The sequence below is a fragment of the Marmota marmota genome, unplaced genomic scaffold (genome assembly GCF_001458135.2).
Source record: "Marmota marmota marmota unplaced genomic scaffold, marMar, whole genome shotgun sequence".
Classification (NCBI taxonomy): Eukaryota; Metazoa; Chordata; class Mammalia; order Rodentia; family Sciuridae; genus Marmota; species Marmota marmota.
This window is the reverse complement of record NW_026000173.1, coordinates 1,685,225-1,711,842: the sequence shown is the minus strand read 5'-3', so window position 1 is coordinate 1,711,842 and position 26,618 is coordinate 1,685,225. Positions and strand designations below refer to the sequence as shown.

Here is a 26,618-nt window from a genome sequence, read left to right as displayed (position 1 = left end):
AAACAAATTTTTTAAAGTTATACTAAATTTTATGGCTTTAACTACCTCATGAATCAACATTTAAAAGGACTGATTAATATGCCTGGAGGGGAATTATTGCTATTTTTCTATGTTGGGAGGTAAATCGGTAATATTAAAGTTTATTTTGTGTTTGTTCTAGTTTCTGCTTCATATATATGAATTTTTAAAAAATATTTATTTTTTTAGTTGTATTTGAACACAATACCTTTATTTTATTTATTTTTTGTGGTGCTGAGGATCAAACCCAGGGCCCAGCTCATGCTAGGCAAACGTTCTACAACTGAGCCACAATCCTAGTCCCTAATATATATGAATTTTTAAACCTGTGAAGTAACTATACCAAATATACTTGTCCTGTTTTTATTCATCCAAATTAATGTCCTTCAGCATGAAGCACATAACCAAAGTTCTTCTCTACCTTAGTATTTTAATAGTTCAAAATACTTCCTCATTAATAACTATCACACTGAAGAGCAATTATATTTCTCTTCTTAATTATAACAGTTAACCTGGAAAAGGGATTTTTTTTCTCTGAGTGTTTTCTTTGGAAACACACCTAATTTTTTTACACTTCCTATTGATGGTAGTCTATTCTAAGCTATTATTTTCAGCATGTATTAAGGGAATTTAGTCTCTTCTCAATATTTATATTTACCCTGTTTAGTCATATAAATTTAGTGGTTGTTTTGGTTGCATACAAAGTTTTGAGTGTTATGGAGGTGAGAAGGTATCATAAACATAAATGGAGATTTCAGCTTTTTAAGTTATAGAAATATTGAAGCTTACTTTCTTTGAATAATAACTTAGAAAACATTGGTCTGTCCAATATAGACAATGCATGCTTACTTAAGTGCCTATTTAATTCTTCTACTGGAGAATAAACACAAACAGGCAAAGAAGTATAAGCTATTAGCTATCTACTGTTGCATAACACTTTTCCCCAAAACTTAGTGAACGAACACAGTAAACTTCTATTATCTCATGCAGTTTCTGTGAGTCAGGAATTTAGAGCAGCTTATCTAGGTGACTCTGGCTTGTGATCTGTCATACAATTATGATTAACATGTTGATCAGAGCTGCATTCTTGAAGAGATTGACTGAATTTGGGAGATCTGCTTCCAAGACTGGTTTTTCATGTTACTGTCAGGAGGGCTAAGTTTCTCACCTCAAAGACTTCATATTGCCAGAGATTTCCAGCAGGGCAAGTGATCCAAGAGAGCTAAAAAGCTCTTGGCCTAGCCTTGGAAGTTGTATACTATCATTTCCATAATATCTAATACAGGTCAGCCCTATACTTCATGAGAGAAACACTACAAAGGCAGGAATCACAACAGGCAGAGATTATTATTCAGGGAAATTTTGGAGATGGTCTTCATAGGCTGCCTGCCAACCCCCAGTGATTCATGATCCTCTCACATGTAAAAGACACTCAGTCTTCTGTCTGTGGTCCCTAAAATTCTCATTCTAAAATGATAACAGCTCAAAAACTGAATTTCACAATTTAAACCAGATCCAAGTATAGAGTATTCTTCCCAGGTATAATTCCTCAGGTATCTAGCTATGAATATCTTGAACTAAAGTGAAAGCAAGTCATTTGCCTCCACACACCCACCATACAATGGTGGAATGACTGTCATGGAATGATCACTGATGATGCCTTGGAAAAGTGGGGAAACAGGAGGCACTTGGGAGTTGCTGGTCTACAGTAGTTCAAAAATCAAGCCAGGCAGATGCTGGAAGGTCTTCAATTAAGACTATCTTACTCCAGTCCTGGAATAAGTATCCAGGCCTCTAGCTCTGTGCTATGAGGATTTGGTTCTAAATCATTCTTCTTTTTCCATAAAAAAGTAATCTCCGTTTGCAACTGCATAAAAGCCCATCTACCCAATATGGATGATATATGTTCATTTATGTGCCTATGTGGTTCTTCAGTACAAAAACAAAAATGAGTAAACATAAAAGTTTAACGGGGGCAATAACAATTCATACCTGAATTCCATGGGGCATTAACATCATCAAACACAGAGGTAAGTTAGATCTTCTTCCAATAGTTGATCTAAACTCCACACTGAATTTTTGATTAATACTTCATAATTTAAGATTTTATTACTCTTTGAAAGCAATTCCCCAAGCAAGTTTTACTGTTAAAAATCAAGAAAATCTTTAACTTTGTTCTAAGGTACCAATTACCTGAATGTACTTAAGAAAAGTTTGATGATTAATTATCCAATTTCTATCAGTTTATTGAATATGTCAAAAAAACAACAACAGGTAAGAGTTCTGCCTTTGATTTCCTCCTACTGTTACAGGTCTACAATCTTCTAACTGTGAGGGATCTCACGGATTTTCCCAACAATTTAGACCAGCAGGAGGAAGAGCAAACAAGCTGTGTGCATTCTTTCATCATTCGTGGAGGATCGGTCTATGTTCCCTTATCAAGTTATGATGAAGAAGATGTTTATAATTTCCTCAAGGTAAAGTTCCTACTAATTCACATGCTGTCTTGGGATTTTTTATGCTATTAAAACTTTGAATTTATAAATGATTTTAGTAATTTTTTATTTCAGCTCACCACTTCATTTTTCAGCTGAGAAAATGAATTCAATGACAAAATTAAAATATCTTTAAGATCACACAGTATTTCTGTTAGTAAGTCAGCTATGGCTAAACCCAACCTCTGGCTCTTCATTAGATACTTTTTATTATATTTGGGGTTTTTTAAAAATATTTTTCCTTAGTTGTTGATAGATCTTTTTAAATTTTATTTATTTGTATGTGGTGCTGAGAATCAAATCCAGTGCCTCACACATGCAAGGCAAGTGCGCTACCTCTGAGCCAAAGTCCCAGCCCTATATTTAGTTTTTTTCCCAACTAACCAAAAATAAGTAATAAAGAGTGAAATATTAACAATTCATAAATTATAGTAATTTTACTACAGTGTATTTCCTGAGTTGTGCATATCTCCATGGAATTAAGACTATTGGAATTATGTAGAAAATTTAAAGATAATATTTTATAAATTCTAATCAAGTTTACAAAGGGAGTGATCATTTTTTCCCAGGGTATGGGATTAAAGGTGTTCACCAACTCAAAAATTCGAAAAATATCGTCCTGCTCAGTTACCCACACACCTACAAGAGAAGCTGGAAGAGGATTTCCTGGAGGTAAAATAACAAGTTGCTTTTAATTTTGTAGCATATACAACAATACTACTTTTCTGCAAAGGTAAAATGAGATCAATAATGTAGTCCTATCTCCTTTTCATACACACAGAGAACCATGATTTAGATCAGGTGTTTTTTGTTAAGATCACTTAGCTGGTAATCAGCCTATTCAGAACATATCAGAGGTTTTCTGTAGATTAGTCAGATGCTTCAGGGCACAAAATCAGATGAAATAGAATATTCCAATGTACTATAAGATTGGAAAGACAGGTAGAGAGGAAAGAGAGAGTAATTATCATTATGGAATCAGGAAAATATAAAAGATGCTCCATCTTTTAAAATAGAAGAAAGGACAAAGGCCTACAAATGAAAAGACATTGTAAACATGACAGAAATACTCATAATTCATAACCTAAAAAAAGTACTTAAATAAAGCAACATTTTTCTAGATCTCAACTTCCCATTAAAACTACTGTCCTATCCTCAGGTCTGCCTACATACAAACCCCATTATCTACCCTTTTTCATTCTTCTTTCACATGATTTGAACTATCTTTTCTCCAAAGTATCTTGATGTTTATCTGCTAACAAATACTTATATTTTTTAAGCTCAAATTAGGAATCAGAGGTACTTTGTGTAGAATGAGTAAGTAATGTCTATTTTCTAAGGCTCAGATCCTTCATTAATAAGAAATTTGACTAAAACTTCTCATAGCCTTTCAAAATACCCAATAAAATAATTACATACAATTTATCAATACAAATTAAGAATTTGTTTAAATATTATTTTCTGTTTTCCTTGACATTAAGGTTTATATCCATCTATAACAAGGCTTACCATGATAAAAATCATACCATCAGCTCTATTGGATAGGGCCATGTTTTAGTTGGCCTTTTCACTGCTGTGATTAAAAGGACCTGACCAGAACAATTGTAGAGGAGGAAAAGTTTATTTGAGGGCTCACAGTTCCAGAGGACTTTGTCCATAGAATGGCGACTCCATTCCTCTGGGACTCCTGGTGAGGCAGAACATCATGGTGGAAGAGTGTGGCAGAGAGAAGCAGCTCACATGTTGATCAGGTAGCAGAGAGAGAGAGGTCTCCACTTGCCAGATACAAATATATACCCCAAAGACACACCTCCAATTCCCACCTCCTCCAGCCACAGCCTACCACTTCATTACCACTCAATTAATCCCTGTCAGGGGATTAATTACTGATTGGGTTAAGACTCTCACAACCCAATCATTTCTCCTTTGAACCTCTTGCATTATCTCACATGTGAGCTTTTGGGGGACACCTCACCATCCAAACCATAACAGGCCATAGGCTGTCTTTCTCTAAGATTCAGTAATAGCACAAATTTCAGCTTTTCATTAAAGGTAAATAAGATTTTTATCATGTAAGGTATTTTATAAATGATGGAGAATTTAAAGGAAAGGAAAATAATCATAAGAACTACATAGAAAGAATTTCAAGTTGAAACCTTGGAAGTTTGGGGAAAAGGAAATGATCTGGAATCTTTTAAGGAGAGAATTTCAGGTATCTGAGATGTCAGAAAAAAGAACACCTAAAATGTGTGATAGGTACCAAAAAGGGATTGAAATGTGTAGCTATAAATAAGTCAAGTATATAAACAAATGAAGGAACTAAGATAAATGAAATATCTTGTGAATGCTCTTTTTTCTTTCTTTTTTTATTTATTTCTTACATAGATGACAATAGTGGAGTGTATTACATTCATAATTATCCATTCGTGAATGCTCTTGGATAATTAGTTAAAGAACATGAAATCATTCCCATAACTGTTTGGGAAGCCATCCTACCATCTCAAGGTGTTTGATGATATGGACTAGTATAGATAGAGAAGCCCTTAATAGTATCCCTAGGACCTAAGAGAAAGAGGAAGGGAGAAAAACAATAATTGAACCAAACCATGGACAAAAATTATGTTAGACAATAATAGAAATAACTAGTTCCTAAAACAGTAAAATTAAAAAAATAAGTTATTTATTCTTTATTTTTAATAACTGACCTACTTTCTGATTATACTTACAAATATCAGAAACAAAAACGTTTGACTTTATGAAGGTTATGTTTGTAATAGGCAAGCAAGATCATAAACATATTAGTGAGAATATTATATGGCTCATTAGAAGATGATAAATTATATAAGCAAAATTCAAATAAGGAAAGGGATTTGAATTACAGGGAGTTGCAAATTACATAGGGAGGTCAGTGGAGGTCTTACCAAGAGTGAAATTTAATGAAAACCTGAAAAAAGCAAACCACATGACTATCTGGAAGAAGATTATTACAGCCACAGGAAATATTAATAATAAAAAGTAGTTATGGAGTCCTTTATTGAGTAGATTTCCTTAATTCTTGTAGAAACCTCATATGGTAGGCATTCTTATTATCATTCTTCAGATGGGAAAAAAAAAACCTGAGGCCCATAAAAGTAAAATAACTCAGTCACTATATCCCAACTAGTAAGATATGGAATGGGGATTCATGTCAGTGAGTCTCACTCCAGATCTCCTGGTCTGAACCTCTACACTATTCTGCCTATCAAAGACTCTCAGGTTAGTATTTTCCTGAAAATTCTAAGCAGAATAAGGAAACTTGCATGGTTGAAACAAAGTTAATTAAGTGTAAGCAATTGGAGACAGAGATCGGATCAATAAGCAAGGCCACACTGTGTAGGGCTTTTAGGTCAGGGTGAGTATTTGACTTTTTGACTGAAATGTGGGGACTTTCAGATGAAGAGTGATACCACCTAAGATGCTTCTCCAAAGAAATACTAAATACTAAATATCTAGTGATACTAAATACTAAATATCTAGTGATACTAAACTAAGAAAATAAAGTTTCAAGTTTTTGTAATTTTTTGCTTGAAGTTATTGAATGTCAAAGAAGTGTTAAAAAGTTAGATTGAGCAGTTCATTTTAAGCCATGAATGGAGTATTCGTTTGGAAATATTTTGCAATCAGGAATGAAACAGAACATAAGTGGGTTAGTCCAAAGATCAGCACCTTTTCATGAGGTCATATGGGAAAAGCAAGCCGGGACAGGGGAAGATAATATGTTTGAGACCAGTCACATCCCAAGAAAAAAAAAAAATCATATCACCTTAACAGTAGTTTATTAATTGTGGCATGGAGGAAATATAGAACTTTGCTACAGAAACTGAAAAGACAGAGTCAAGTTGACAATATAAATAGAAACAATATATCCATCACTTAAAAAATGGAGCTAAAATAACACATAATGGTATGGTTTGTCAGCTGCAATAGATGGAGGAATTAGTAGGTCTTTGAAACCTGGGGTAGGAAATGAAAATGAATTCACTTGGGCACATTGTTCATTTATATATTTAAGAATTAAAGATGAGAATAAAGAGAGGAAAAATAAAATATCCATGAGAAAGCAAAGTCAGAGATAGAAAAGGCTACCACTTAAAAAGGACACAGAGAAAAGCTGTATGATATCCATTAAAGAAATTATTACTGATGCTTTCCTCAGGAGCAATGATTAAGGAGAAATTACTGGAAATCAGTTTTTCATAACTTCTAAGTATTCCTTCACAAGGTGTTTCTGAAATATCAGATTGGATACCTAGATAGAGATCCTAACTCAAATTTATTTGTAAGCATGATTTCAGTCATGATATAAGCCAGGCAGCTTTCATGTCTGTTTTTCTGCTCTCTTGCTTTTTTAAGTGATTTCTTTATATGAACTATAGGGCTAAAACTAATTAGTTATGGTTGGAAATAGCTATGATTAGTATCTTGAATTCTTCACATCATTTTTCTATAAACTAAGCAGAATAAAAACCTAATATTCTAGTCTTATTATCCAGAGACCAATGAATTTTCAAGCTTCAACATTGGCACACGAGTTTATTGTTGAATTCTGTTCACTCCATTGGTAAATCAAAAATTTTCCAGTATAGCCACCCTTACATCACCTAAATAGCATTTTACAACTTTTGATCAGTCTCTCTGAGGATGAAGCAATATTCTCACCTTAAAAACCAGCCCTTCCTGCATAAGACCCATAAAAACATCTGAGTTATCTTGTCATTCCAGCTACAATTCATATAAAATCATGTCATATATAGGATACACAGAATTAAAACCTTTAACAAATATGTCTCTCTTCTTAGTGAATGAAAGATCAACAAATTATTTCCAAAGTTCTACAGCACCTAGGAGAAAATTCAGGAAAACTGAAAATTTTCTCTCCTACATCTCACACATGCACCATGAAATGCATGGATGTTTTCTTTAATTGAAATACTATTTTCTCTCATTTTATTTGCAGCAGGATCATTAGCCATGCCATATATTCCTCAAGCAGCTTCATTTAATATGAGAACTTCAAATAATATGCAAAATCCAGAGCCAGTCCTTGAAACTGTGCGGAGCTATTTCCCTGAGACCTGGATCTGGGAGTTAGCAGTCGTAGAGTATGTAACTTCACATTTCTCCATTTGCTGTAGGGGAGGCACTGTGGGTCCTCCAGCATTTTCAATCCTAAAATAATCATTCTGGAAATTTCTAAATAACTATCTTAACCTCTGACCATTTTAGGATAGACCTAAATTCAGATGCTTTATTTAGGTGGGTTTGTTAATATAATTGTCTCAAGAACTGAGCAATTCTAAAATAATTATACCTGAGTCTGACAGAAAATAACCATGGGAGCCAAAAGTTGTATTCAGGAAGCTTGCCATAAACAGTATGATTAGAACAAGTACATAAATAGACCAAGCTACAATACAATGGTCTATTTGTTGGACCATGTTTTTAAGAATTTTCTTACATAAGAAATGGTACAAGTAAGGAAGTTTTAGAACCAAACTGGATCACATTCAAATATATTTATCAAAAGTACAGCCATGTGTGATATGGCCACAGGTTGATAACAGAAAGAGGTGCCTTTTTGTGCCTTTCATTTTTCCAATTCAGTCCCCAATATGGAATCTAGTACACACACGGCACACACTTGTGCACCCTTGAGTGATTTCTTCCTCCACAGTAGTTTTACACTTATTGATTCTTACTTGAGAAAATATGTTTCATCTGCTTACTTTCTGTTCTTCACATTGTGTCCTATCAGCTCATCCGGTATGGCTGAAGTAGAAAAAACTGTCCCTGACACCATCACTGAGTGGAAGGCAGGGGCCCTCTGCCTGTCCAATGACACTGGGCTTGGTCTCTCTCCCACTGCCTCTCTCCGAGTCTTCCAGCCCTTCTTTGTGGAGCTCACAATGCCCTACTCTGTGGTCCGTGGAGAGGCCTTCACGCTCAAGGCCACTGTGTTGAACTACCTTCCCAAATGCATCCGGGTAAGGAAAATAAGTGTGAATTGGAAGGGTGGATAGAATGAAAGACTCCTTTGTCCAAAGTTCCCAGCACTAAGTATTCTTTCAGGTAATTATGTGTTGACACTACAAATAAATTGTATGTGGAAGGGCAGGACATGATCACTGAGAAAATATGACACATATGTTACAAGTGTTTAAACCATGGATCATTAAACTACAATTTTTTAAAACTTTTCTAGAGCTTATGATAAGAATTCTTTGCCACAAATTAGGTTTTGTTCCAGAAAGTTTCTTAATATTGATTCAAAATTCAGTTTTATCAATTCCATGAGTGTCATTCTCTGGGCCCTCATTTTGAGATTTCCACAATACTGTATATAGTTATAATTTATCTTATAACACTTACCTCCTTATAAATTATGCCATCATTTTGTAGTATATTATTTCCTTTGCAATACAATATCCTCAAGTTCAGGAACCTCTTATGTATTGCTCATAGTGTTCCATGTCTTGAACAGAGGAGACATGTATAATTTAGAGGAAGTGGGGGAAGGAAAGAAGAAAGGCAGAATCAGGAAGAATATCATCATGGCAGATAGGAACCTTAGGTTGTTTCCCCAAGGACAGTATATAATCTCTGTTGCTCCCCTCCTGCACTACTGCTGTATCAGCAAATTTCTCTAATTCACCCTAATGTAAATGCCAGATCTTCCTACTAGATAAGCAATTGTGATTTGTGTCGTTGCCATTTTCATGCTTCTTAAAGCATAAACCAATTTAAGTATCATACTTTTCTTTTAAAAATCCAAATGTAAAGCAACATCCCACACTTGGCCCTGATTCCATGTGTTCATTGTCTTTTCATATCCTGTTCATTTTTATCTCTTTGCCTCACTTGTGGATATAGGTTAGTGTGCAGCTGGAAGCTTCACCAACATTCTTAGCTTCCCCAAATGAAAAAGCAGAAGAATCCTATTGCATTTGTGGGAATGAAAGGCAAATCTTGTCTTGGACAGTGACTCCTAAAACTCTGGGTGAGTGACAGTCTCCCCAAAAGGCTCACCAGTCACCAAGGATGGTGGCTATCCAAGCACTCCTTTCACTGTATTAAAATTTTTTGTTGTTGTCCAGGAATATAATTCTATAAAATTAATTTCTTCTCTTTTTATTTCTCCCCACAATGACCACTTCTCATCATTCTCATCTAACTTGGTCCCCACAATCACTACCCTTGGGTAACATTTACTCTGCCCATTAGTCTTGGAATTTTTAGTAATATTTCCTTCTCTTGCCAACTGTAAGAATGAAGTGTATCCCTTAAGGGTATTTGAATTACAAGATGGATACTCAATTTTTCTATTATTCTTTTTTTTAGGGAATGTGAATTTCTCTGTGAGCACAGAGGTAATGAAGTCTCTAGAACTGTGTGGAAATGAAGTTACTGAGGTTCCAGAGACTGGAAGGAAAGACACGATCATCAAAACTCTGTTGGTGGAGGTAAGTCAGTCTGACCCACTTGATATATTTTTCTGAGCCCCTAACAATTTACAATGTGACCACTCTTGGGACAACAAAGGACAATATCATGCTCACCCAATCCATTCTATAAGACTAATGGAATTTCTCACCTTAAAAGAAATACAGGAGATATTGCCAGCTATTATAAGTAGAGTTTTCCATAAATCATTTGAGAAGTATTCCCTTTTTAAAAAATTTCTACCTCTCTCCTAAGATTTGCAAATTTCTTGTAACTATTATTGATTCACTAGTCTTATCCTCATTTTTCATTTTATCCTCTACCAGCAAACCTGGTTTTTCAGTGTTTTATGGATTTATAATAATTTCATAATAAGTAGGATATTGAACATCATTTCTTATAAATACTACCTTTCAAAGGAAGGAACTTTGTTGTCTTTCTATGACCTGGGGATATGTTTATACCTTTACTTATCCCTTTTCTCTTCATTCAAGCCTGAAGGTATTGAACAAGAGGAGACCTTCAACTCTATGGCCTGTGCTTCAGGTGAGACTCCACCCTTAAAATTACTGTGAGAACAAAGCTACACACAGGTAGAAACTTCAAATTACTGTGTGTATCCATACATATTCTCTCCCTTAATTTTGGAGTTGTTTATAAAAATTAGCATCATACTAATTATTTCTTTATACACATTTAACAGATAAGAACACCGAGTCCAAAATAGCAAGTTAATATGGCTCAGATGGTACAGGCAGGACTAATTCTGGGGACTTCATGGTTCATATTTAGCTCTCTTACCTCAATAGACCAGTGGTTATCCATTAAGAAGCCTGGCTATTGAAGCTCAAAGTGTCCCAGGACAAGGTAGAAAGAGAGCCGAATTATGATGAGTTTGAATCAAGTAATAGTCCCTAAAATTGCTGCAGATGAAAAACATGGTATTTTATACTAATCCTACCTAAAAAATTTTTTTTCATTTCAAGGCAAAAAAAGTTACATTTGGTTTTCACTATATTATTAAGAAACAGTTGTAGCTTTAATACAGTATTGCCACCTTAGTGTTAGTTCCATGTCCAGAATACATACAATATTGTATTTGTCAATTGAGGAGTAATTTAATATATATTCATGTTATCTATTTATAGAATCCATTGAAAATTATATAGAATAAGGAAGTGAAATAACTCTATTCTTATGGGTATGTTTTACTAACACAATAATAAATCAGAGAGATGTGGCTCCCCACCATCTCCTAGCCTTCTTTTAGAAATCTACTAAGCACAGCAATGCAAGACATGGTTAAATAAGAAGGGAAAGGAGTCTGAAAGTCACACAGTGTCTAGGGAACTGAACTATTCAAAGTAATCTCATCTTTGAGTCAAATTTTTATTCCTTAGATCCAGAATTCCTCAAGGAGATAAAAATAATACTACTGCTAACTATAATAATAAAGGAAGAGCAATATTAATAACTGTTTACAGTCATTAAAATTTAATATGTTGCAGACACTGTTCTGATGTTTTACATTTATTATTTCACTGACTCATCACAGTTTATCCTGGGTCACATAGCAGGGCCAGTAGCGTATGAAGGCTGTTTATCTCTGAAGCTCCCACTCTAACCATGACCTTATATTGTAATCACAGAGGACCTTCTTTGATATGAGTTGTCTATTTCTAAAGGTACTAAAGTGTCTGAGCTGTTATCCCTGAAGCTTCCACCAAATGTGGTCAAAGAATCTGCCAGAGCCTCTGTCTCAGTTGTAGGTGAGTCACCTTAAGCTTAGGAAACTTGGTTCAAAAGAGTTGCCTGTGCATAATTGTCAAGTTTGTGATTGTTTCAATTTCTATTAGGGTCCTAGAAGGTTCATTATCTGTAAATGTAATTTTCCCTTATCTAAATGATAGAGTATGTGACTCTGAATACAAAAGTCATTTACTGTTTATAGCATTGACTACTTTTGAAGTGAAAGTGCCCTGACTTCAAATCTTTTTATTCCCCAGGTGACATACTGGGTTCCACTATGCAAAATATACAAAATCTCCTCCAGATGCCCTATGGCTGTGGAGAACAAAACATGGTCCTATTTGCTCCTAACATCTATATCTTGAATTATCTGAATGAAACCCAACAGCTAACTCAGGAGATCAAGTCCAAGGCAATTGGTTATCTCATTGGTGGTAAGTGAAAAAGGAAAAAAACTTATCTTGTTATTCCAATGAGACGTTTCCCAATTAGGCTTAAGCTATATTATTAAATATTAACCCATGTTGGTGATTTTTATGGAAATAACAATCTTCCCACTCTGCAATAGGATGTTGTTTCAGTGTCTATAATATCCACCGAACTATGGCAGATCCTGCACACAGGTGATCAGACTATAAGTGGCTCCTAGTGGTTCCTGGATGATCAGCTTACACTTATGGGTGGCTTGCCTCATCCCCTAGGCTTCCTGAACTATCTGAACCTCCATTCCAGGTTACCAGAGACAACTGAACTATAAACACCAAGATGGCTCTTATAGCACCTTTGGGGAACAATATGGCAGAAACCAGGGCAACACTTGGTAAGAAAAGAAAATCAATTCTGAATTCCAATTATGAGTTCAAAGAACACACATATATTATTATCCTATTTAATTCTTATAGAAATCCTATGAATGAGAGTTATTAGCTTCATTTTTATGGAGGAGGAAATTAATATTCAATTTGGATAAATAAATGTCTCAGGCCAAATTCTAATTAATTCTAATTACTCAAAGAACTGAGAACACTTTAAGGTTCATTCTTTTGATATGCAAAATATCAAAACCCTTTTTCTTGTCATAGTACTAAAGGAACATAAGTTTGTGATTTGCCCCTTTTAGTTGTTGCTTAGCATTTGAGAGTGTTCTAAATAGGCTAGAAAAGCAACAGCTGTCACTCATAGAGCATAACTTAACTCCCTTCTAGATGATTTGCTCTCATTCTCATTTGACTGCATAGGCAAACAAGGGGAAGGAACGTGGTCAAAGAGCAAGACAAAATGGTGGGAAGTATTTCTGTAGCAGGACATCAGGGTAACTAGAGCAGAAAAGAAGGTAAAGAAGTCTGTGAAAAGAAATAAATACAGAATGCCCAGAATGTGAAAAAAAAAAAGGTCTTACCTAGCCCCCAAAGAAACTAGAAGAAATCTGAATCCCTAGAGTTAGCAAAGAAATTCTTTTGGAAGCAAGGACAAGTTGGTGATGGACTTAACAACATATGGCAGTGAACCAAAAAAAAAAAAACCATGGAATATTCCACATTAAAAAGCCTCTAAACTCTCAGTTATAGCTCATAAATTCTACAGGGGTGCACTGGGAGTGGGGGGGCCCTATGTGTCCCAAACAGAGCATTATGGTGCTGCATGAGAACAGCCTCCACACTCATGCTTTCTCCCCCGCAGGCTCACAGCCTTTGTACTGAAGACATTTGCCCAGGCTCGAGCATACATCTTCATTGATGAAGCACATATTACCCAAGCCCTCACCTGGTTGTCTCAAAAGCAGAAGGACAACGGCTGTTTCAGGAGCTCTGGGTCACTGCTCAACAATGCCATAAAGGTGAATTCTTCCCAGAACTTCTGAACCCTATAATGGATCAATGTAATATTCTCTTAGGGGAGGGGGAGAAGAAGCATAGAGAAATTGCCAAAGATAAAGTCCTAGGTAAAGTGTGAAGGCATCAGAGAAAGAGAACAGTTATCCCTTGGTATCCACAAGGATTGGTTCCAGGACACTATGCAGATACTAAAATAAAAGCTCAAGTCCCTTATATAAAATGGTGTGTCATTTGCTCATAACCTATGCACATCATCCTGTATGCTTTAACTATCTCTAGATTATTTATAATACCTAATACAATGGGAGTTCTGTGCATTTAGATATTATACTGTATTGTTTAAGGAATAATGATTAAAAAATATCTGTACATTTTAAATATAGATGCAATTTTTTACAAAAACATATGAATCCACAATTAGTTGAATCTGTCCATGTAGAACCTTTAGATGCAAAGAATGATTATTTTAATCTTTCTACGAAGGAAGAAATGTACTTTATCATGGTGATATTTCTTTTTATAATAGCAGCAAATACTAAGGAGGGTTTCTATTGAGCAATAGAAAATAATATACAAAACTTGTAGTGGAGTGGGAACCAATCAAAATCAACTTCAATCACCCTCTCAGTCTCCCTCACAAACTCTCTCTCATATTTACAGGGAGGAGTAGAAGATGAAGTCACTCTCTCTGCCTATGTTACTATTGCCCTTCTGGAGATTCCACTCCCAGCCACTGTATGTACCACCTCAATCCATTCCCTTCTGTGAAAACTGAAGCCTGCTATCTGGAATGGCTTCCTAAGAAAAGCCAAGCCTCAAACTTCCTTTGCTCAATAATGAGGCATTTTCAGATCAATGAGCTCTTTGGTAAATGCTTTTAGGAGAGATTTATACTGTACTTGCCTTGCCCAGTGGTGTCCTTGGACTCTGTACTAAAACTGATCCTTAAGACAAAGCATCTTATTTTCTTCATTAGAATTAACTATAAAGAGATCTAAAAGCTATTTTTCTATTTAAATATGATAGGTATCTGTCTATCTACTTGATTGGCTGAATGCCATCAATGACATCTGACAACATCCAACTTAGAGATTACTTTGTCCTCTGTTTAGCCAAGTTAGACACCACCACCTCTTTTGATTTTTATAGCATCCTGTTGTCCGCAATGCCCTGTTCTGCCTAGAATCAGCCTGGAACAGAGCAAAAGAGGGAGCCCATGGCAGCCATGTCTACACCCGGGCTTTGTTGGCCTATGCTTTTGCCCTAGTGGGAAACCAAAATAGGAGTAGAGAAATATTGCGCTCACTCAATGAGGAAGCTGTTAAAGAAGGTAAGAGTAAATAGCAAAAGTTTCATCTGTTCATTCTTTTCTTGGGTCATATGCTGTGAAACAGAGCAACTTATTATAATATCTTTTCTAGGATTATATGTTGTATAGAACATAACATAATAGACAATGACACAGATTAATTACAGGATTCTATTCCCACCTTCCATATTACACAAATTTATATATTTTATTTTGATGTCTACATACTAATAATTGGATGATAAGAGGTAAAACAACAACATAACAAAAAAGTAAAGGTATCATAATAACATTTTCAATGTAGTTTTTACTCTAAAATTTGCCAGCAAGATCCTTACAAAAGTCTTCTGACATCAAAAGGTAGGAGTTTTTTTAAATGTTTTTTTTAGTTACAGATGGACCTTTATTTTATTTATTTATTTCTATGTGGTGCTGAGAATCGAAACCAGTGCCTCACACATGCTAGGCAAATGCTGTACCACTGAGCTACAGCCCCAGACCCAAAAAGGTTGGTTTTATATTTCAATTTATACTCTAATTCTAAGGAAATGTCACAAATGATAAGAATCTCTCTACCACTGTTCTAGCAATCCAACTAAAATAATATTTGAGAGAATGGTAAAGATGCTATATGCTTCTTCCTTCACCAATATTTTCTACAGAATAACCCAAACAGCATGGAAGTATGAGTTGTAGGGGCTTATGGAAAAGAGAAAGCCTTGTTTGCTCTCCGGTATTTAATTTCAACTCCATATGATACAAATGTGCATTCACTTATTATTTAACAAGTAAACAATTATGATTCCCCCCCCGCCTTTTCTTTTGTCACCCTTAAGACAATTCAGTCCATTGGGAACGGCCTCAGAAACCCAGAGCACCACAAGGACTTTTGTACCAACCCCAGGCTCCCTCTGCTGAGGTGGAGATGACGGCCTATGTGCTCCTCACTCTCCTCACAGTCCAGCCAGCCCCGACCTCAGAGGACCTGACTTCTGCAGTGCCCATTGTAAAGTGGATCACAAAGCAACAGAATTCCCATGGTGGTTTCTCCTCCACCCAGGTCTGTGGTTCACAAAAAGTGTTCTCTGGGTATATCTGGAAATTAGATATGTTGAAAATGTAACAGTTACAAGGAAAAGAGAAGGGAAATAAGTAAATCAAAGAAGAAATATTTAGGGATATTTGTGGGCAGTGAGAATACACAGGAAAGACTTTAGATGTTCCTCCAAAAAAATGTTTTTTGCTAAATCCTAAGTGCTACCAAGGTGGCAACTTAGCATAAAGAGCATTTCTCTCTAAAGCTACACTATGCTCTGTGAATACTTCTATACTGGGGGGAGGGGGCAGATCTCAATTTCTGAATATAGAGAATAGTTCAGGATGATACCAATTTAGATATACTGAGGTTTCTAAGCAGCAGCACTACTGACATTTGGAGCCACATAATTATTGCTGTAGGGGCTGTCTTTGCATTGCACCATGTTTAGTAGTATTCCTTGCCTCTCTTCATTAAATGCCAGTAGCAGCCAACTCCTAGCTGAAACAAAGCAAAACATCCCCCTGTGGAGAATCAATGTTCTAGAATACAGACTATATCTTCACACTTCCACACGAACTCTTCTAAGGTGAACCCTCCCCCAAAAAAATGTGTTTAAAAGGAAAGTGATTAAGTTGAGGCTCATGTTGATCTTTATAGAATGACTAAGAAATTCCACTTAAACTACTCCAAGGAACTGAGCCTCTTTTTCCTGGGAGCTCCCTTCTTACTTCCCAGTTAAGTGGGATTTTTAGGCAGAAGTTCTTGAAAATTTCCTTTTCGGTCTTTTTTTTTTTTTTTCCCCTATCTCAATTCTGGAAATAGCTTATGAAAGGTATAAACCTCCAAGAGAGTCTGTTACGTGTCTTCTTTCAATATTTAGGATAAACATAATGAAACTTGTTTTCAAAGAGATAAGGTAGAGTAAATAAAACAAGCTAGAAAAAGAGGAAATGAATCTTGAAAAAGTAGGGCTTGTCTTGTTCCATTCTTTTTATTCACAACCAATTTCTATCACTCTTCAATCTAAATGGTCATTATGCATCTGGTTAATAGTGGTCACTATTTCTGTTTTACTTCTTAATTTTAGAATTATTTTTTGAAGTAAATGACCAAGAGCAAGAGAATTGTTAATAAGAAAGACCTGAACAAAAAAAAAAGGGAGGGGGCAGATCTCAATTTCTGAATATAGAGAGTAGTCCAGGATGATGCCAATTTAGATGAAAATAAATTATGAGATAATTAAAATTAGTAGTATTTTGAGAAAGTGTGGCATGATTTTAATAATACCTGAAAGGCAGCGGAAAGGAAAAACAACTATCCAAGGTATGCTTTGTAGGGGAAAAATTCCTTGTCCCCTTATGGTGGCTAACACAGACTTTTGGGGGAAATTTCAGCTACCAAAAATTGGCTGTGGGGCAATTCTCCACTCATCTCTTCCAGGACACAGTGGTGGCTCTGCATGCCCTATCCAGATATGGAGCAGCTACTTTCACCAAAACTGAGAAAACTGCACAGGTTACCATTCAGAACTCCAGGGCCTTTTCCACAAATTTCCAGGTGGACAACAACAACCCCCTGCTACTACAGCAGATCTCATTGCCAGAGCTGCCTGGGGACTATACCATAACAATAACTGGGGAAAGATGTGTATATCTTCAGGTGAGACCTGGGTTTGCTATGTTGGAGAAAGTTACTTTAAACTCTGGTTTAAATGGAAGCTCTGCTCTTTCTTTTCTGGGCAAGCAAAGGGAAAATCTGGAGACATTAAATGATAAAAGATTGAGAGAACCCAGGAAAAAAAAGAAAGAAACTGATGATCTTTGGTATTTCACAGACATCCATGAAATACAATATTCATCCAAAGAAGGAGGATTCCCCATTTTCTCTGAAGGTCCAGACTCTACCTGAAATTTGTGATGGACCCAAAGCCCACACCAGCTTCCAGATCTCACTGAATATTAGGTAGGACCTCTTGACTAAATTACTCAATCCTGACTCCAAACACTACCTAGTACTATCAGTAATTAATAGCCTATTTGGTAGCTGTGTTGTGAAATCAGAATAATAGAGAATTGATACACCTATTACTTTAACATTATGAAGTATTCCTTTTTCTAATAAGTCTTTTTATCTTGAAGTTTCAGTAATACTTTAAAAATAAATCTGGTATTATCTTTCAAATTAAAAATGTGAACTAGTCCAATACTCTAATCAATTCCTACTTTTCACACATAGTTTTGTTCAACTCACTGCTAATGAATAAATTATTTTCCTTGAGGATTTGTGTTTTAAATTAAGTCTTCCTTGCTTCTACTAAATAATTAAATCTTATTTAATTATCTCTCTAATCAAATGAATAAGTAATTAATATTAATACTAAATGCAAAGATAAATTACATTATAAAATATAGAGATCACCCATCAAAAACTACAGGAATCCCAAGAAAACAAAAGCAAATGGTACTCCCATGCTAATGTGTTAATATTATAAAATAAATCATATTTCAGACAACCAACTCAGCTATGAAAAAAAGTATACTGTGTAAGAGAGTGTGTCTGATCTCTGAAATTCTGAAGCCTCTTTGGAGAAATATGATACATTTTGGTTGACTAAAAATATAAAAGTGATGCATAAAAATGAATAGTAGTATAGATGGAGTTTCTAAAAACTGTAGATATGTTTTAAATGAAGATTATCAAGATCCACTTTTAAAGATTCTGGTTTGATTGTCTGCGATGTGAAATTTTAGCAAGCTGTAGATCTGATGTATACTCAGGTTTTCAACATCAATATCATCCATGTCCAAGGTGCACAGATTTCTGTGGATATTGAGAGAAAACTTCATGGAGATGGACAGGTTTATGGTGAGGCCTGAAGGAGAAATCTGGCTTTCTTTCACATATTTCATCCTAACTCCTTTTTGCTTTGACACTATAGTTACACAGGGAGCCGTCCTGTTTCCAATATGGTGATTGCTGATATAAAAATGATATCTGGTTTTATTCCCCTGAAACCAACAGTAAAAATGGTAGGTATATTTTAAGTCCATTAGAGCTCAGCCAAAATGATGCTATGTAACCCCAAACTAAAATCATAATAACATCAAACCACATCTATATCATCCTGCCTCATAAAGTATTTTCCCCAAATCCTGGCAATCAAACTATTTATTTGGCTCTATGATAATGGAATGGTGTGATACTAAAGAAATATAAGAATGGTTCCCATTCTTAGGCCACTCATGGTCTAGCTGGGAATTTAAACTACACAAGTGCAAAACTATAAAATAACAACTCAAGAAAGACAGAATATAATTCAAGTCCAAAACTGACTGATAGGAACTAAAAAATTGTATTTTTAGTTATAAAAAAATTGATGTGAACTAAAATCATCTGCTACTTGGATATTGAGGACTATATAGTTTCCTTATTTTCATAAGTTTGATGATTTTTGTCACAGTCAGGACATGATGTTGTTGAATCCTGCCTCCAAAACTTGATATCTCCCATCTTTTTATATCTGTACCTGGTTATTTAATCTAGAAAATGATTTAAAGTTTCCTAGTTCTATGATTTAAAGAATCCTAGTTCTTACATCATTCAGATAATAGTTTTCTACTCTTAGAAAACAAATGTGCTAACAGTGCAAGACTAACTTTTCAAGTTCTCTAATTTTCTTTAGCTTGAAAGATCTAGCTACGTGAGCAGGACAGAAGTGAGCAACAATCATGTCCTTATTTATGTGGATCAGGTGAGAGCTCTGACATTCTGGCTAGGATTTCACATCAGTGGGCTTTGTAAGTGGGTCCCTTTACAAGGAAGCCAGTAATATGAAGAAAGCAATAATTAGGAATGCCCTTCCAGAAAGTTTTACTATTCTAAAGAAAATAAAATAAATATTTTAACTCCAAGACATGTTCTACTCTTTGTAATTATGTTAAATTTCAAGTGTGAAATTAATAGAAAAGTTTATAATGTATTCCTGTTATTTTACAGGCCCCCCCAAAGGAATAAATATGATCACATTGGTTGATCAATGATAATGTTAACATTTGAATATGTCATTATGTAAAAAAAAAAATGTAGATTGCATGAATATCTTCAAATCTGACTGTGAAGCAAAGGAAATGTTTTATTCAGTCACACAAAAAGAATAGGGTTATATTATAATCACAGATTGTAGAAAGCCATGTCTCTATATCTTGGCAAATATTCACATTGGTCCAGAAAATTAATCTTACACACAGGACTACAAGAGGATATAGGTTGTCTCAGTGGTCTTTGTTCACCATAAAAAATGCCCACAGTTATGGTATAAAACCCATCCTGTCATCCATCAATATTTGCTCATGTAAAAGATACAGGTGAATCAGAGTCAAAGAATATTTAGTGAAAATATGTTTTGTTCAAGGAAGAAAGTAGAAGGCATTCTGTGTCCTTAATTATTCCCATTTTCGTTTTAGGTGACAAATCAGACACTAAGTTTTTCCTTCACGGTTTTGCAAGACATCCCAGTAAGAGACCTGAAGCCAGCGACTGTTAAAGTCTATGACTACTATGAAACAGGTGAGAGAGAACTGAGACAATTAAACTCTCTCAACCGAAACCAAGAAATTGATCCTATTGTGACAAGTCATCCTATTTTTAATCCACTTAAGTCAATACTGTATCTTTGTTTCTTTCCTCCAAGACATGTACACTGAAGAAACTACCTATAAAACTAATTTATCAGTTAAATTGAATAAGAAACATAAGAATTTAAAAAGAAGGATAATACAGGTCACTGTTTTCAAGTAGTTTAGACACAGAGAACATAATACACTTGGAAAGATAAGTTAATGACATATGAGAGTTAACCAGCTAGTAAGATTGAAAAGCTAAAATCATGTTGAAGGTTGATGCTCAATAAGAACAGAGAAAGAAAGATTCAAGCTGGATCCTGAAGAGACAGTAAAAATTTTAGAGTAGAAAGGAGTAAAAAGAGTGTTTTAAACTAGACACATCATTTTTAGAAAAGGATTTAAAGAAACAAGCTCAACAAAGTAAACAGAAGTAGAGGATTCAGAGAAGAGAGAACTTCAAACTGATGCAATGATGGTCATCTTCCTAAAAATTTAAAATTTGAACAGCAGCTGTCTAAACAGGTTTCAATCCCCTCTCCTCTCCAGAGAAAGATAATATAGATATTTTAATTATTCTGTTCAATTTTGGTCGATTTACCTGGAGAGTTTTGATAATTCTTATAGCATTCACTTCACTCCAATAGAAAGGTGAATAAACTTAACATGGTCCCTATTTTTAGATTTTTTTGTTTCTCCATTTCTTTCAGATGAGTTTTCTATTGCTGAGTATATCAGTCCCTGTAGTACAGGTAAGAAGTCACATTTTATGACCATTTTTATATTCTGTAAACCTTGCTTGCTAATATTCCCTTAAATTTTAAATTCTGTAGAATCTGAGATAATTCATATGGCAAGTTCTCACACAAAGAGAAATCTTTGAAGTAAAGCACTTGTTCTGTAGTGGATTCTCCAGTTTCTGAGAAAAAAAATCAATAAGCTTTGTTATTTGTATGACAACTATCCCTAATAGGTAACATTTTGTATCATAGCTACTTGGGTTTCCTTCTTTACAAGGGTTGATGAATTACAACTCTCAAGGCAAATCTAGTCCAACACCTATTTTTGTAAATGATGTTTGATCGGTACATAGCCACACACATTCTCATACTATCGTTATGACTGCCTTAATGCGTTGATTAGTAATGACCAAACCACGTGGCCATATGGCCCACAAAGTCTAAAAATAAAAATATTTACCACCTGGCATATCACAGAAAAAGTTTTATTGTCCCCTACTTTAGTTACTCTGCTGCTACACTCATCTGAGAGAATGCTCCTCAGGAAACCCTGCAATGTTCTGATGGGTTTTCTTGCTGTTTGCTCTCCATAGATACAAAGCATGAAAATGTTTGAGGACCAGATTCAGGCTGCATATCTTACTGGATTCCCTGTCATATACTTTTATTTAGAAGGAATGGAGTTTGTCTCTATAAAACAAATGCCCAAAATGTGTACTGAATAAATATACATTTCTGGTCAATCATGTATTCATCATTCATTCATCAAATACTAATTGCATGTTCACAGGGAATTTTTAATATATTTTTAAGTAATATGGACACAGATTCATAACATATCTACTTATATTACAAATGTGGACATAAAGTCAAATCAAGAACAATTTAAAATATCTTTGTGTTCTGAAAAAAAAACTATTAATTAAGGGAGTGTGCATGTAGTTCAGTATATGCAAGGCCCCAAGTTCAATCCCAGCACCAGAAACACCAGAAAAGTTGTTCATTAATCTAGGAAGCCTTCACTTGGGAAATAAAGGGAAAAGTGGGGTAGGGAGGGGGAGCATGGGAGGAACTCTAGATAGGGCAGAAGGATGGGAAGGGAGTGGGCATGAGGTTAGTAATGATGGTGGAATGTGATGGACATCATTATCGAAAGTACATGTATGAAGACATGAATTGGTGTGAACATACTTTAGATACAGAGATATGAAAAATTGTACTCTATGTGTGTAATAAGAATTGTAATGCATTCCACCGTCATGTATTTAAAAAATAAAATCCATTAAAAATAAACAAATAAAAAATAAATTAGGGGGGCTGGGGTTGTGGCTCAGTGGTAGAGCGCTTGCCTACCGTGCGTGAGGCACTGGGTTCAATTCTCAGCACCACATACAAATAAATAAAATAAAGGTCTATCAACAACTAAAAAATATTTAAAATAATAATAATAATAAATAAATAAATAAATTAGGATTACATAATTTTTTTCTTGAGAGGGAATTCCTAAGCAAAAGCATCAAAAATAGGCTTGAAGAGACACGAAAATGATTGAAGTAATTAGAGAACATTTTGGAAAGAGGCAATAATGTACAGCTGTCAGAGTCTATAGACATAGGAGCCAGACTTCCTGGGGTTGAATTCTGACTCTAGCCTGCCTCCCCAACTAAATCACTAGAACAGTTATCTAACCTCTCATTTTAACCTCTCCATTTTCTCATTAAGAAATGAGGATAACATCAGACTTTCTCAAAAAAAATATTGTTTATGAAGATGTACTACTGTCTTGAAAAGAGAAATAGCTGAATCAAACAATACCTCATAAAGCTTCTGCTTAAATGAGGTGTATTTCAGTTTTGTATGTATTTTGCTAAAGCAAGTTATATGACCAAGCCACATTTATGTTTGATTATATTATTTTTTGTTTAAAGACCCTTATCTTTTAGAGGTATGTACTGAAATATTTGTGAATCTTATTTCAAAAATGGCAATAGGAGAGATAAAGTGATGGGAACACATAAGTAGGAATACGGGCAGGCAAAATTGTACATGGTTAACAGATATTGGGGCTGGTATTCTAGGTTCATTTTACTGTTATAGTATTATAGGTACATCTGGATACATTATTCTATTTTTATAATCTTATTTCTCTCTAATTTTGAAACTCCACTATAGACAGAAAATTATGAGTAAATAACAATGAAAGTTACAACTATACAGAATTGAACAACAAAAACATTATATATCAAATACCTGGACTATTTAAAATGAACCTTAGAATTGTATTTTATAAAACTAAACTAAATGTATTCAAAATGAAAGATTTTAAAATGGGATCACAGGAAAGTGGGGCAAGATGGCAGCTGAGTAAGAACTTCCATCATCATCTCCCCCTTAGAGACACAGTGGGAATAGGTCTTTGCACACCAGTTTACCTTTACTCTAGCTGAGGAAGCCAGTTGAGAGACTTTTTGTATGTTTTTAGTGTGATAATAAAAAAATGATGCATTGAAGAAGGCAAGAAGGAAGGAGTTGCCCAAATCACCCCACTCCCAACTCCAAGCAATAGAGTACAGGGAGATAACTCAGATTCTAGATTTCAAACCTAGAACCAAGCCAAACAAAAGGAAACCCTGAGCTGATCAGAACTGCATGGTCCCTGACCCTAGGCCAGTACCCATACTGAACCTCTGGAACCTTGTTAGCCAGGTGGCCAAGAAACTGCCTCCCATACCCCTTTTTCAACCTCAGGCAGCAGAGCAAAGAAGAAAACTCCTCTCACCTGGGAATGGGGCAGGAAAGTGCGCACAGGACTAGGTGTTGTAAAACTCCGAGATATAGGATGAATTTATAAAGATAGAAACTAAGCACACCTCACCTGCCATTCTGTCTTTCAAGATCAATGCTGAATTAAGACATACTTCACTTGACAGAGAAAGGATAATCATGAAGGCCCTAGTTTCCCCACTCATGCCACAAACCTCTGAGGTATCTACTCATAGAGAACCCTATGGCCTTCACAAGACATAGAGCCCAGCTTGCTGAGCTGAGGAGCTGTGGGGTTACTACACTACTATTGCCCCAAAGAAAAAGTCCATCCCCTGTGTCCCCTTCCCCACCCAGGCTCTCACTGCACAGTCAGTCTTGAAACCCGGCCCACCCAGGGTACTGAGAAACAGACAGCTGCCTCCAGCAGCTCTACCAACCCGGCTCTATAAACCAGCCAGGAGTTTTTACTTGCCTTCCCATTGCCAAGCAAGAAATTGTGCTACTCACCCCTGAGCAGCTTGGCCTGCAGAGGCCTCTAGAAATCAATCAAGCAGTTTTGCACACCCTCTTACTGCCCAAATGCAGCTGAGGGCTCTACCCTTGCTCCTTTGACCCTGGGAAACAACCAGGTAACCAATCCTAAGTAACTCAGCCTGTCAAGTCTCATGGGAAGCAGCCAGGTGGCATGATTCACACACATCTGCAGAACATAGCCAGGGAGCCATTCCAGACAGCTCAGTCCACAGAGGTCCAGGGAAACAGAGGAATAGCCCTATTCACTTATCCATGACCCCAGAAAACAAACAGACTTTCCTAAGTAGTAGTCAACAAAGGTCCCCCAGAAAGGTCTTACCTACTACAGGAGTGTGGCCCCCAGAAGCAGTTGGGAAGCTGCTTTTCAGAAGTTCAACCCATGGAGTCCTGAGAAGCCAACACTTTGCCCTGCCCATTTACCCTCAGTCCCACAAAGCAGCTAGGCAGCCCATCCATGTTGGTCCCTATATGCCCCCATGAAGTCACCAGTGCAGGTGTCACACACTGACAGGTGCTCCAAACTGAGCACACTGGCACAGTGCAGCCCCCTGGGACCCTCTGACACTGATAGAACCTTATCCCACTATTGCCATTCACCTGGGTCTTCCAGGTGGCTCCACCCATGTATAATCTCAGAAACCGACAAGCACCCCACACCCACAGCCAGGGACCCCATACCCAGACTTGCCAGAAAACTTGCCTCACCTACGGGAGCTGCATGCCAACTGGTTGTGCAACCCCACCTGCAACCTAGGCCAATAAAATGCATATAAGATATGATAAGAACACAGCATCACCTCCAGGATGTTCTTCTAAAGATACAAATGCCTTCTGGACATTACAGTTTTATGTTTTATAAACACATCAAACTCTTGTTCAAACCTTCTGACTTTTTCTTGCCTATATGAACTATCTTGGTAATAGTGTTATCTATTTTTTAAATTTTTTTTTAGTTGTAGGTGGACACAATACCTTTATTTTATTTATGTATTTTTATATGGTGCTGAGAATAAAACCTAGTGCCTCACATGTGCTAGGCAAGTGCTCTACCACTGAGCTACAGCCCCAGTCCCAATAGTTCTATCTTATCAGTTTAATTCACTCTCTTCATCTTCATTCTAAATCCTAATCCATTATCTTCTACCAATGCAAGAACCTTCTTTCTGACTTTCTTGCTTCTTTTCATTCTGTTATAACTTGGATATGTGGTATCTTCCAAAAGCTCATGTGTGAGCCATGCAAGAACATTTAAAGATGAAATGATTAGATTATGAGAGTTGTAACCTTATCAGTGGATTAACCCACTGATATGATTTAACTGGGTGGTAACTATAGGCAGATAGGGTGTGGCTGGAGTAGGTAGGTCACTGGAATGTGCCTTTGGGGTATATATTTTGTCCCTGGTTCTCTCTCTGCTTCCTTGTTGCCACGTTCTGAGCTGCTTTCCTATGCATGTCCTTCCACTATGACGTTCTGCAACTGTGGAATCAGTCATCCATGGACTGAGACTTCTGAAACTATGAGCCCCAAATAAACTTTTCCTCCTCTACTTTATTCTTGTCAAGTTGTGGACACAGTGAAAAAAAAAAACAGATAACTAAAACACATTATCTCCTAAATCCATTCACTACATAGCATTCAACATAATGAAATTATGTTTTCTTTAATGTCTATAAGATTACATCACCCTTTTGCTTCACAGCTTTTCTGCAGCTTCTCTTCATACTTGGAATCATATCCAATGTCCTTGCATGACTCAGATCTTCCTACCTCTTCAAACTCATATCCCATCTTCCTTGTTCACTCTCCTCCATTCACACTGGTTTTCTTTCACATCCTTAAATGCACCAAGATTTTTTTGCCCTTTTATCTTTTACAGGTAACAACCCATCTATTTGGAAATCTTTTTTTTTAAAACCTTGTCTTGACTAGCACTTTTGTTTCAGAAATCAGCTCAAAAATCAGTTCCTAAGAAGGTCTTTTTCTGATCTCCAATTGAAGTAGCCTCAACTCCCCTGCTTCTAACATGCAGTCC

The 26,618-nt window shown here is 35.9% G+C and overlaps 1 protein-coding gene across 3 annotated transcripts in view; it reads left to right on the top strand.

The window, feature by feature from the left end:
* Window positions 1-22,409, top strand: part of LOC107159928 (PZP alpha-2-macroglobulin like) — a 45,346-nt gene extending 22,937 nt beyond the window's left edge. The window contains exons 16-36 of one of the 3 annotated variants that reach the window (XM_015506575.2): window positions 2,331-2,495; window positions 3,083-3,185; window positions 7,513-7,654; window positions 8,308-8,536; window positions 9,423-9,549; window positions 9,891-10,012; window positions 10,487-10,538; window positions 11,678-11,761; window positions 11,999-12,175; window positions 12,474-12,561; window positions 13,422-13,578; window positions 14,237-14,311; window positions 14,726-14,906; window positions 15,722-15,945; window positions 17,365-17,583; window positions 17,759-17,886; window positions 18,863-18,953; window positions 19,607-19,675; window positions 20,388-20,490; window positions 21,254-21,295; window positions 21,877-22,026. In XM_015506575.2, coding sequence (XP_015362061.1) covers window positions 2,331-2,495; window positions 3,083-3,185; window positions 7,513-7,654; window positions 8,308-8,536; window positions 9,423-9,549; window positions 9,891-10,012; window positions 10,487-10,538; window positions 11,678-11,761; window positions 11,999-12,175; window positions 12,474-12,561; window positions 13,422-13,578; window positions 14,237-14,311; window positions 14,726-14,906; window positions 15,722-15,945; window positions 17,365-17,583; window positions 17,759-17,886; window positions 18,863-18,953; window positions 19,607-19,675; window positions 20,388-20,490; window positions 21,254-21,295; window positions 21,877-21,899 — 2,601 coding nt within the window. In that variant the 3' untranslated portion in view covers window positions 21,900-22,026. Of the gene's footprint in view, window positions 1-2,330; window positions 2,496-3,082; window positions 3,186-7,509; window positions 7,655-8,307; window positions 8,537-9,422; window positions 9,550-9,890; window positions 10,013-10,486; window positions 10,539-11,677; window positions 11,762-11,998; window positions 12,176-12,473; window positions 12,562-13,421; window positions 13,579-14,236; window positions 14,312-14,725; window positions 14,907-15,721; window positions 15,946-17,364; window positions 17,584-17,758; window positions 17,887-18,862; window positions 18,954-19,606; window positions 19,676-20,387; window positions 20,491-20,896; window positions 20,899-21,253; window positions 21,296-21,876; window positions 22,027-22,373 lie in introns of those variants that run through there. The other 2 variants (XM_015506574.2, XM_048787856.1) reach the window with 2 other exon arrangements.
* The last annotated feature ends 4,209 nt before the right edge of the window (window positions 22,410-26,618 follow it).